Source organism: Quercus suber, unplaced genomic scaffold, assembly GCF_002906115.3.
Source record: "Quercus suber isolate HL8 unplaced genomic scaffold, Cork oak 2.0 scaffold_14, whole genome shotgun sequence".
Lineage (NCBI taxonomy): Eukaryota > Viridiplantae > Streptophyta > Magnoliopsida > Fagales > Fagaceae > Quercus > Quercus suber.
Window position 1 is genome coordinate 1,424,083 of NW_027069479.1, and position 13,809 is coordinate 1,437,891.

A 13,809-nucleotide genomic window follows, 5' to 3' on the forward strand; every position below is an offset into this window, starting at 1 on the left:
TGGTATTATTGAGCCAAGGTATCATCGAGCAGCATCACTAGTGAATATGTTGGCAGTTAAGAACTCAACTTGAAATATTGATTCGAAGTCACACTTTCAAAAAGTATAGTTTTAAAATGCTGTATTCTTTAAAATAGTTATTAAAAGAGAAATTTTCTACCAAATGGAACTGCTCGGTATTATATTTCATGGCAAAACTTTTTTATACCATTGAAGAAAGACAAGCAGAATACAAACCACAAGTCAGAATTAAAAGTTTACACAACTCTTATGGTACTACAATAGCAGTCGGAGGCTAACTTAGCCAAGGTGTGGGCTTCTGCCAAGAGAATTGCTGGAACCACAAAAACAATCATCTGTAAATCTAAGTCCCCTTGTCATCTACTTGATGAATTCAATAGCAAGCCCACAAAATAGTTGGGCACAGCAATATATGACAATTTTGCCCCTTTTTCTAAGGAACTAATTCTTCAGAAAAGGAGTTGCCGTACTCTAACTGAATATAACAAATTTTTTTTTCTTGTTCATCTTTCAACATTTCAAGTTTCAACACAGGTTCCACATAAGTACTCAGAGTTTTGTTGACACTACTACATATGTGCCGCATTTGACAAGTTACAAACACAGAAAATACTATGAATGGCTACTACATATGTACTGCATTTGACAAGTCACAAACATACAAAATTAAGACACTATGAATGAGAAAATCATCGGATTCTCAGATCCAAGATCACCATGAAACATTGGCTACTCAGATCTAGTGTTCTCCTCATGAGTCACATTATGTTCGTCCATCTCACAAGGCCAAATTTCAAATTACCAGTTTTGACAAGTGGATCTGTCTTTTGAATTCTCTTCATCAACCTTTGAAATTGTGTCACGAGTTAAGCCCAGTGAACAGTTGAACTTTGTCTATGATGCCTCTCGATACTCCACAATCTTCTTATTCCTACTTCCCACATGCTTTACCTGGCGAGCCCGAGATTGAGCCACATTTTTGCCAGATTTATGAAGAAGTTTTTGGATTTTCTTGTTAGTCTTCAGTGCTAATGATCTCAGCGGAACTGTTATATCTAAAGGCTGAAGCACCTCTTCCAACTCATGCCAGTCAAGATCTTCAAAGTCACCATCTTCATACACCACCCTGTACCAGCCCGCTTCTTTGTCAAACTCGGTAACCACACCAGAAAAGTATCGATTCCCAAACAACTTCTGAACTACCTGATTGAGCCACATTTTTGCCAGATTTATGAAGAAGTTTTTGGATTTTCTTGTTAGTCTTCAGTGCTAATGATCTCAGCGGAACTGTTATATCTAAAGGCTGAAGCACCTCTTCCAACTCATGCCAGTCAAGATCTTCAAAGTCACCATCTTCATACACCACCCTGTACCAGCCCGCTTCTTTGTCAAACTCGGTAACCACACCAGAAAAGTATCGATTCCCAAACAACTTCTGAACTACCCTTCCTTCTAACCAATCACCAAAAGCTGTATTTCTGTTGCTTTCTGCATCATTCACAGTATTACCGAGAACAGGAGTGCTGTCATTTGCAGATACATTAGGGACCCCATTAATGACAATAGCTGGTTCTCCTGGTAACTTGAAAATCCCTGTTGATGAAGACTCTGGTTCCTGCTCTGTGCTTGTGTTTTCCATTTCAAGCACTCTTTCTCACAAAACTTGTGAAAAGAGAGAAACAGTATGTAAGAATAAAATATGATTATCAGGTCTTTTTTTAAGTACATAGATCAGATTGCCTAGAATGTGAAAAATCATAACAATTAAATACTAACAAAATTCATCCTAGAATGAACAATTGGAAAGCATGTGTGGTGCACCAGGAAAGCAGAAGGCATAAACACAGTCCCAAGCAAATCTATAACTAAATTACAATTCACGTGCATTAGAATAAAATGGAGAAGTTGTGAAGAAATATTATTATTTCACCCCAGTTCCGCACATTCAAAAACTAAGTCTTGCTCCTTCTGCTGTCATTTATATATATATAAAATAAAATAAAAAAACCTTTGCTCCTTCACTACACGCAAAGGTGGGTAATTATGGAAAAATTGATTACCAAATCTTACAAAAACCAAATGAAATCCTAAGTGGCCAAACATGATTGTAGTTATTTTTATGACAAAAGTTGCAACATACATATTTGCTGTTAAGTTTGTCCATCCCTGTACTCATTTTACCAACACTCGGGTTAAAACCACAAGATACCTTTAACTGAGGCCTAATCCCATTTCTAACTCACTAAAAAGTTCACCAGATATTTCCCAATTGCTAATTGACTTCATTTGTCACAAACATAGTCTATAATCTCCAGCTAATTCAAGTTTGAACAGAACAACGAGACTTAAGAAATTGGGTAAACATTGTACTCAAACTTACACAAAAAATTCCCACAAAACAACAATGGTGATAAATAAACAGATATCAAATCCTTAAACCAAATACTTAATCACACAATATTCTATTAATCTAGACATTCATGTTTTAATTTTTTTCTCATAATAAGCAACCAAATTACTCATTCTATGTACAATCTTATTCTAACAAAAGTACAACATCATACCTAAATCTTTCACCATAATGTTTGTTTTTCCACTCTCCTAAACCTATATTCTCTACCCTTAAGTTTATATATAATTATCAAAAACTCATCAAAAACAAATAAAATTGGATACATTTTCACATTTCCAAAATGAAAGTAAAAAAAAAAAAAAAAAAACCCAATAATGCAATAAATTGTAGAAAAAACTAAAAAAACATTCTCTATAAGGTGCTTAGGTGTGAGTACCGTGTCGAAGTTCTGGCGACTTTGAAACCCTAGAAAGCTTTGCCCTTTTTTCCTTTTCTGGAAAACCCAGAAACCCAATAAACCCTAGAAAGCTTTATTTTGAGTCTAGAAGTAGAAAGCAACAAACCCTAATTTGGTTTCAAGTGGAAATTGTTAAAGATGCTGAAATGGAAAAAGCAAGAATTTTGAAGCGGAAGTGTTTTTAAACTTTCTGGGTTTTGATATCGGGTATCTCTTCACTCCGTTATTACATTGTTGTAATTTTCGAAAAATGCTAGTAAAAATCTAATTGCATTAATATTCATTTAAAAAATAAAACTCAAGTATGATATTTATAATTTGATAATACAAAATACAATTTTATGTTTGTTTTAAAGCTTCATTTGGTAGGAACCATGTATAAATAGAGGAAAGTGGGAGAAAAAATAAAGAGATTTTTATTATTTTTTTATTGTATATATTTTATAGAGAAAATAGAAAAAGTAAAAGGATAATAATGAATATCAATTTTTTTTTGTTTAAATTTTAATATAGAGGGATAAAAGAAGAGGAAATTTATTTAATAATGATTAATATTTTATATTGAAAAAAAAAATTATATTGATATATATGTTTCACATATTTTTTATTTTTTTATTTATTTGGAATATTAAATTTTAGTTATTAATTTTTTGTAAATATATATTATTTAAGCTCAATTATTTATCTGTTGTTACAAATTCATTTGAAATCTCCCATTAAAACTCTTCGTTTTTTTTTTTCATACAAAAATTTGTCTTATTCTGGGTCAACAACAGTTTTAAAAACAATTTAAGAAAAGGATGCAAAAAATATTAAAGAATATAATCAAAGAGAGGTAAAATCATATTTTTAAACATTCTTTTTCTACTGCATATTTTTCTCTTCACTTTTACGCTCCCTATTTTTGGGGAGGATGAATTCCTATGACCTAGTAGAAAAATAACATCCACTATTTCTTCTTTCCATCTTATTTTGGGATGACAATTTTATTTTGGATGACAATGAGATGGGGTGAGACGAAACTTTTTATGCTTCATCTATATCCTCATCTGTGTCTTGCAAGTCCTTAACCTGCTTCATCCCACATCACTTATAATTTTAAAAATAACATGTCAAGAAAATTATTTCTATAACATAACTTTAAGAGTTAAATCTTTCTTTTTTTTATGAAAAACTAAAGACATCTCTGAAGACGAAATGGTTATTTGAATTAGTATATGTTGATGGAACAATTATTTGGCACAAAGCTTAATTAGTTTGTTCAATTAAGCAAAAGAAATCAATGAATCAACCTTCAAAAATTTTATGGTAACATTTATTAGAAGGCTCTTTATTACTTAAATATTAATCAACTACACGCCAATTGCAAATCAAATAATTAAAGCTAAAGATTTGTTAGAAGACATGGCCACAAGAAAAAAATTCTTGATGTGTCATACGATTATTTTTATTTGTAGATGACATAGAAGTCTTACTTCATATTAAGGACAGTGTGCCTCCACTAAACAAGAAAAAATATCTAAACCTTATCAGATGTAAGGATTAGATAGAGCTACAAACTTGGTAAGCACTTACATATAACAAAGGGCAGAAAAAGAAGTTAAAGACACTTCCTATGTACTTATGTGCCAGCTCCTATCTTCTTTGATAGTTCTTATCTACCTTGTTGTAGTAGTTGTCTTCTTTGATGGTCTTCTTTCGCTTCACTTCTCAAGGAGTGTAATTCTCTTTGTAAGAATAGGGAACATAATATAAAGTCTTTCTATATCTATTAGCTATATAAAAAACACCAATACCCTACAGTACACATTTCGTTTATTGAGTCCCTTTATCTTCTTTCTTCTTTTTTTTTTCCTTTTTTTTTTTTTTTTTTCAAGTTTTCAATAGTTATTACAGTGCCAATTTGGTTTGTTCAATTGGCACTATAGCTACAGTGCTTTGGTTTCAACCTCTGCACTATTGCTGCTTTCTTTTCCTTTTTTTTTTCCGCTCTTTCTTGCCTTTTTTTTTTTTTTTTTTTGCTTTTTTTTTTTTTGGCGTAATGTCGTTCTGTCCACTCTTTTTATATATATATATATATAAGGTTAAATTTAATCAACCATTTTATTGGCTTTATTCCGTGCTAATTTGCTTGTAATTCAGCACTTAGAAACTCTGTATTTAGGTGGGAATCATGTAAGGGTAATATATGAGAGAGTGTGTAAAAATGTTCAAGATTGTGCAGTGAAGCAGGGACTCGCGACTGGATCTCATGGGTGGCTCACGACTGGCAAGCCACCAAAAGATGCACACAAGTGAAGTATGTAGAGAAGCTGAACCGTCATGCCAGCTGTAGCACTACAGGACAAAAAGTCCAGATTAGCCATTCAGTTAGCTCGAGGCTTGAACTCGTGACTCAGTCAAGTTGCGAGCCAGCTCTGTTTTGGAAAAACTCACTCTTTGCATTCCTTTCTCACCCTAGTATAAATACCCTTTATACCCACGAAATGTAAAGGGCTTCCAAAGAGAATTTTGAGAGAGAAACCTTAGAGAAAAACAAGATTAACTCATCCACAATCTTTATATAAAGACTCTTCAAATTCTTTTACTCTCACCCTCTCCATTGTTACATCCTTGAGAGGTTCTTGACCAAATCCTTTTCTCACCATACCCATATCTATGAGAAGACTTTTTGGTGCTATGGGAAGCAGTTAAGAAGAGACCAATGGTTATTGGTTGATGCTATGGGCTATAGCTGAATCCAGTAAGTTAGAAAAGACAAAAGTTCGGCGTAATCTCGTTGGAGCAAGAAATTTGGAGGGCTTAGGTACACTGGGTAGATTAGACTTTGAGGGTCTATTGTTATTCATGTATCCCAACTACATTTTCTAGTGGATTATTGACCGCTTGGAGGGCTACAAAGAGGTTTTACGCTGAGAACTTCGGTTTCCTCTTTGATAACACATCGTTGTGTTGTCCTTGTGTTTGAAACTCTCATCCCTTTATCTTTGTCATTTAATTACTGCTGTGGTTGTGATTATTTATGGTTTAAATTATTTATCAATTCTGTTCTCGCTTATGTTCGTGTTCTGCACCTTTATTGTTTTGATAATAAGCTTGAATTGGTAATGTGTAAATTGGGGTCTAAACGTTCATAGTATTTTACACGCTATTTGAACATTCAACATATAAAAAGCTGTTAGTTAACACAATATATAAATTGTCACAATATTTTTGCATTTGTTGATATGTTAATTTTTTATAGGTTAAAATAAAATATCATACTAGAATCATCCACAACTAAAACTAAAGGTATTATGAAAAAAAAAAAAAAGTGCTACATCCATAACATTTTTTGCTACATTTTCACAACATTGCTCATTAGGCTTTTTTTTTTTTTTTCCACAAACCACAGTGCGCTAATTTTGGTTGTGCTGTTTTTGTCTTTTCTTTTAAATATTTATATGCGTATGTATAGTTACACTAACTTAACAAATTCTTTCAATATTTTTACAATTATTATATTGACAATTTGCACTGTTCATTGGCCCCTTTTTTTTCCCCACAATACACAGGTTTTGCTTGTGCTTTTAAATATTATATGTGCATACACAATTACACTGACGCAACAAATTTTTACAAAACTTTCATCATTATTAAGGTGTCAATTTTTTAAAGGTCAAAAAAAAAAAAAAAAAGAGACTGAAGCCAATTACAACTAAAAATAAATGTATTATGAAAATGTTATAATATCTTCTTCTTGCCACAATATTTTCACAATCACGAGATCTCAGTTCCTTATAGATCAAAATAAATGCTATGTCCATGCTATGTCCACAACATTTTCACAATAATTTTGTAACAAATTTTATGTGGCAATGTATTTTTGAAGGATAAAAAAGTGATATCAGTAGTGGGTTCAATTTAAAACCAACAACAACTTGTGATTTATAATTTGTTCTAATAATATTATGGATGTAGCATTTTTCTCAAATAAAATAAAAATATATCTATTCGGATCCTAAAAATAAAAGTATTGTGAAAATGTTTTAATATTTTGTTGTATTCTTAGACTTCTTTCTGTGTATATATAGTCAAAATGGGTGAGCAAAAATTCACTGTACGTTTCATGAACAATTTTCTTGTATTGTCTTTTTGTTTTTTTTTTTTTTTATGCATAATTTTAAAACCAGTAATAATTTTTTTACCTAAGATTTTTCGTGAAAATGCTATGGATGTAAAAATTAAATAATAAAATATCAAACTGGGACCTACCACAACTGGAAATAAAAAATATTATGAAAATGTTGTGACATTTTGTTATATTCCTAAACTTCTTTTTTGTGTGACATTTTGTTGTGTTCCTAGACTTATTTTCTTGTTTATTCAAATTTAGTAAGCCAAAACTCTTTGTTTTAGGCACAATTTTCTTCAATTGGCTTTTTATTTTATTTTTAAATGCATGGTTAAAAGTGGTTAGCCCAATTTAAAAACCGGTAATAATTTTTTTACCTAAGATTTTTTGTGAAAATTTTGTGGATGTAAAAATTAAATAATAAAATATCAAACTAGGACCTACCACAACTGGAAATAAAAAATATTATGAAAATGTTGTGGCATTTTGTTATATTCCTAAACTTCTTTTTTGTGTGACATTTTGTTGTGTTCCTAGACTTCTTTTTTTGTTTATTCAAATTTAGTAAGCCAAAATTCTTTGTTTTAGGCACAATTTTCTTCAATTGGCTTTTTATTTTATTTTTAAATGCACGGTTAAAAGTGGTTAGCCCAATTTAAAAGCAGTAGCAATTTACCACCTAAGATTTATTATGAAAATATTGTGGACGTAACATTACTTTAAAATAAAATAATAAAATATCATACTAGGACCCACCATAGCTAAAAATAAAGGTATTGTAAAAATATCGTGACTTTTTGTTGCGGTTCTAGACTTCTTTTTTGGTTTATTCAAATGGTTGAACTAAAATTTATTGTTCAATGCATAATTTTCTTAGGTTGATTTTTTTTTTTTTTTTTTTTACACATTGTTTCAAGTTTTTTTAAAAAATAAAAATAAAAACACACACACACGCACATATTGTTTTACACACACACAAATTGACGAAGTAACACTTTCCTTCTTTATGTTCGGGGTAGTTGCATTCCCCCCTTAAACTAAAGTTGAATAATTTCATCATTTATATTTTGTAAATGAGCATATACCCCAATTGTTTCTCTCTTAGTTAAACCCTAACAAAATCTTATAATTCCTAAAATATTCCATTGTGCAATGTCTAATATACTCCTACTAAATTTTAGTGTTCCATTGTTCTCTTTTTTTAATTTATTTTCTAGCTTAAAAGGGTATTCATTAAAAATAAGTAAGCTAAACATCGTAGTTAGACTCATAAAATAAGATAATAAAGAATGAAATATGAATAACAAAATCTTCATTGTAGATGATTGCAAATATTTAGTTTAATGAAGATTTTCAAAAAAATTGTAGCATATATTATCATTCATTGCGAAAATTTAAATATTGTAGAAAGATGATAACATTTATTATCATTCTTTGTAACATTTTTTGGGAACTAGATATTACATTTAGTAAATAAGTTCTAAGAAATTATCATAGTACATAGATATTCAAATAGTTATTTTGAATTTAAATATATGACTTCATGCTTTTTTAACAAAAAAATCTATATTAATTTTCTCACTGAAGGCTAGGACTGCACGTGCAAACCACCCTATTGTATATACAAATATGAAAGTCATAACAGATTGTATTACTTCATACGAAACACAATCAAGACCAATAAACACACAGAAAAAGAAAGATAACTCCTTTTACAAAGGGAAAAGGAGTGGGTCTCACACGTTAAGATAGGATAATTCTTGGAAATGATAAACCATAACTTAAAATCAACTACCAACTGGAAATGTACCTTACAATACGTTTCTTCAATATACAATAAATATTGTTTTGATACTTTCTTTAAATTTCTCCACGCGGACTCGATAGCAAGAATGTCAACCCCAACTTCTTTACACGACTGGCTCATTCCTTGTTAGAATCTTCTATATTCATATGTATATTTCTTGTTTAGACTTTTTCTAGCTAGCTATTAGCCTATTACTGGCTTATAAAATTGACTCATTATTATTCCCCAAAATTGACTCATTACTCCCTAGCTCTTCGTTTTTTTGTTTTTTTTTTTTTTTTATGCATAATTTTAAACCAGTAATAATTTTTTTACCTAAGATTTTTCGTGAAAATGCTGTGGATGTAAAAATTAAATAATAAAATATCAAACTGGGACCTACCACAACTGGAAATAAAAAATATTATGAAAATGTTGTGACATTTTGTTATATTCCTAAACTTCTTTTTTGTGTGACATTTTGTTGTGTTCCTATACTTCTTTTTTTGTTTATTCAAATTTAGTAAGCCAAAACTCTTTGTTTTAGGCACAGTTTTCTTCAATTGGCTTTTTATTTTATTTTTAAATGCACGGTTAAAAGTGGTTAGCCCAATTTAAAAACAAGTAATAATTTTTTTACCTAAGATTTTTTTTGTGAAAATGCTGTGAATGTAAAAATTAAATAATAAAATATCAAACTGGGACCTACCACAACTGGAAATAAAAAATATTATGAAAATGTTGTGACATTTTGTTATATTCCTAAACTTCTTTTTTTTGTGACATTTTGTTGTGTTCCTATACTTCTTTTTTTGTTAATTCAAATTTAGTAAGCCAAAACTCTTTGTTTAAGGCACAATTTTCTTCAATTGGCTTTTTATTTTATTTTTAAATGCACGGTTAAAAGTAGTTAGCCCAATTTAAAAGTGGTAGCAATTTACCACCTAAGATTTATTATGAAAATATTGTGGACGTAACATTACTTTAAAATAAAATAATAAAATATCATACTAGGACCCACCATAGCTAAAAATAAAGGTATTGTAAAAATATCGTGACTTTTTGTTGTGGTTCTAGACTTCTTTTTTGGTTTATTCAAATTGTTAAACTAAAATTTATTGTTCAATGCATAATTTTTTTAGGTTGATTTTTTTTTTACACATTGTTTCAAGTTTTTTTTTAAAAATAAAAATAAAAACACACACACGCACATATTGTTTTACTCACACACAAATTGACGAAGTAACACTTTCCTCCTTTATGTTCGGGGTAGTTGCATTCCCCCCTTAAACTAAAATTGAATAATTTCATCATTTATATTTTGTAAATGAGCATATACCCCGATTGTTTCTCTCTTAGTTAAACCCTAACAAAATCTTATAATTCCTAAAATATTCCATTGTGCAATGTCTAATATACTCCTACTAAATTTTAGTGTCCCAAAAAATTTCTTTGTGTATTTTGAATTTTATGTGGTAGACTAGTAATCATACTTGGAAAGTTAGAATGATGATATATGGTATTCTATTTGTTATCTAGAGAACACTAATATATTAGGTTTAAATCTACTACACTTATAATTTTATCTAATAGAAACTTTGATGACATATGTCTTTTGTTATTTTGTTCTCTTTTTTTAATTTATTTTCTAGCTTAAAAGGGTATTCATCAAAAATAAGTAAGCTAAACATCGTAGTTAGACTCATAAAATAAGATAATAAAGAATGAAATATGAATAACAAAATCTTCATTGTAGATGATTGCAAATATTTAGTTTAATGAAGATCTTCAAAAAAATTGTAGCATATATTATCATTCATTGCGAAAATTTAAATATTGTAGAAAAATGATAACATTTATTATCATTCTTTGTAACATTTTTTGGGAAGTAGATATTACATTTAGTAAATAAGTTCTAAGAAATTATCATAGGACATAGATATTCAAATAGTTATTTTGAATTTAAATATATGACTTCATGCTTTTTTAACAAAAAAATCTATATTAATTTTCTCCCTGAAGGCTAGGACTGCACGTGCAAACCACGCTATTGTATATACAAATATGAAAGTCATAAAAGCTTGTATTACTTCATACGAAACACAACCAAGACCAATAAACACACAGAAAAAGAAAGATAACTCCTTTTACAAAGGGAAAAGGAGTGGGTCTCACACGTTAAGATAGGATAATTCTTGGAAATGATAAACCATAACTTAAAATCAACTACCAACTGGAAATGTACCTTACAATACGTTTCTTCAATATACAATAAATATTGTTTTGATACTTTCTTTAAATTTCTCCACGCGGACTCGATAGCAAGAATGTCAACCCCAACTTCTTTACACGACTGGCTCATTCCTTGTTAGAATCTTCTATATTCATATGTATATTTCTTGTTTAGACTTTTTCTAGCTAGCTATTAGCCTATTACTGGCTTATAAAATTGACTCATTATTATTCCCCAAAATTGACTCATTACTCCCTAGCTCTTCGTTACCCCCTAGTACTCACAAAATTGACTCATTAATGCCCAGACAAAGTCCTCTCCAAAACCATCTCTTTCTCCTTCAAACCTCTCCAACCCCAACACAAATCCACTTCGATCTCTTTCTCTAACTTGCTCATCAAACTCTAGGCCTACATACTCATATATATCTAGCTAGCTACTACGAGTTTTCTTTTAAGTACCGTTTTGCTTATAATTTACATTTCTCTTCTTGACATATCTATTCACAAGGCATATCATATGGGAAACTACGTTTCTTGTGCTCTATCCAGCCCAGGAGGCAAGCAATCTAGAGCCACAAAAGTGATCTTCCCAAGCGGCCAAATTCAAGAATTCCATGCACCCATTAAAGCAGCTGAACTCATGCTTGAAACACCAAACTTCTTCGTTGTAAACTCAATGTCTCTCCAAATTGGACGAAGGTTTTCTGCACTCAACGCCGACGAAGACCTAGAGATGGCTAACGTTTATGTCATGTTCCCCATGAAGAGACTCAACTCTATTGTCACAGCAGCTGACATGGGTGCCTTGTTCCACACCGCCAATTCTGCAGCCAAGCGCGGTTCTGGCGAAGCCAACATAAGGACATTTCCGGAGCCTAGAGATGTTCCCCAGTTGGTGGAGGGAAAAACAGCTGATGATTGGCAGGAAAGTGAGACGGCGGTGGCGGTGCCAAAGTTGAATTTGGATGATATTGAGGAATTTTTGTCGCCAGAGTTTATGCATAGGTTGTCTATGTGCAGGTCAAGGAAACCATTGTTAGAGACCATAGCAGAAGAGCCAGTTATTTGTTCACGTTAAACTAGGGTGTGTGTGTGTGTGTGTTTTTTTTTTTTCCCCATAGTTGGGTCAAATAGCATATAGTTAGTATTACGCACCCTTCTTTCAAGGTAAGTTTTTTAATACATTTTAAGTGGAGATTCAAATCCTAAAGGGTTTTTGTTTGAAACACTAAATGTCATTAATTATTGGTTTTATGCAAGGAAGTTAGGAAGATTAAAGAAAAGTGAGTAAAATTCTTTAAATTTGGACATGTATATGGATAGTTGGAATAAATATTTTGATGGTTAGGTCATGTTTTAGGTCAAGTCACATGTGAACAAATATCAATTAATGGAGAAAATTTTATGTATGATTGAGATTATTGTATGTTTGGTATTTCAGATATATAGGAGGGAAATTTTAGTTGTTTTAATTATATATAATATGAATTAGTAAAATATGGTACTAGTTTAATACAAAAAGTATACGGATGGGTATAGTTTGGCATCTTTCAAAAAAATAAATTTTAAAAATTGGGCATAAAAATATGAAAATGGAGAAGAAAAGGTACATGTATGTTACGGGTATATTACACACACACACACATATATATATATATATATATATATTTAAATCATAACAAAAATACATAAACATTTATCATATTTACTTTTGTCATATTTAGTGGTTTCTTTTTTTTTTCTCTCAAATTTGATGGGTGAGATGAAACCTTTTATGCTTCACCTACATCCTCATTTGTGTCTTGCAATTCCTTAACTTACTTCATTCCACATCACGTATAATTTTAAAAATAACATGTCAACAAAATTATTTCTATAACATAACTTTAAGAGTTAAATCTTTCATTTTCTTATGAAAAACCAAAGATATCTCTGAAGACGAAATGGTTATTTGAATTAGTATATGTTGATGGAACAATTATTTGGCACAAAGCTTAATTAGTTTGTTCAATTAAGCAAAAGAAATCAATGAATCAACCTTCAAAAATTTTATGGTAACATTTATTAGAAGGCTCTTTATTACTTGAATATTAATCAACTATACGCCAATTGCAAATCAAATAATTACAGCTAAAGATTTGTTAGAAGACATAGCCACAAGAAAAAAAAAATCTTGATGTGTCATACGACTTATTTTTATTTGTAGATGACATAGAAGTCTTACTTCATATTAAGGACAGTGTGCCTCCACTAAACAAGGAAAAATATCTCAATCTTATCAGTTAAATGTAAGGATTAGATAGAACACACTACAAACTTGGTAGGCACTTACATATAACAAAGGACAGAAAAGCTACGTTAAAGAAGTTAAAGACACTTCCTATGTACTTATGTGCCAGCTCCTATCTTCTTTGATAGTTCTTATCTACCTTGTTGTAGTAGTTGTCTTCCTTGATGGTCTTCTTTCGCTTCACTTCCTAAGGAGTGTAATTCTCTTTGTAAGAATAGGGAACATAATATAAAGTCTTTCTATATGTCACTTTAACGGTTACAATATCTATGTACCAATTCTCATATACTTATGCATCAATTCCTATCCATCTTCTTTGTTAGTTCTTATCTTCTTTGTACTCTTTGACTGTCTTCTTTCACTTTCCTTCTCCTATACTAATTTTCTTTCCAAGTTTTAGAAATATAATATAAATATTCTTCTATAGGATAATGATTCTCTCACACAACTTATTTTACATCTTTCGTACACATTTACTTTCTATGTTTTAAATGTGACTATCACATTTTCACATTTCATAATGATAAATATTGTGTATACAGGTGTGTGTGAA

General features: G+C 30.5%; 1 protein-coding gene across 1 annotated transcript; it reads left to right on the plus strand.

The window, feature by feature from the left end:
* The first annotated feature begins 11,483 nt into the window (after positions 1-11,483).
* Positions 11,484-12,044, plus strand: LOC112005293 (uncharacterized). The gene has a single exon (XM_024037536.1). It carries the CDS (start codon positions 11,484-11,486, stop codon positions 12,042-12,044), a length of 561 nt encoding a protein of 186 aa, XP_023893304.1.
* Positions 12,045-13,809: the final 1,765 nt, after the last annotated feature.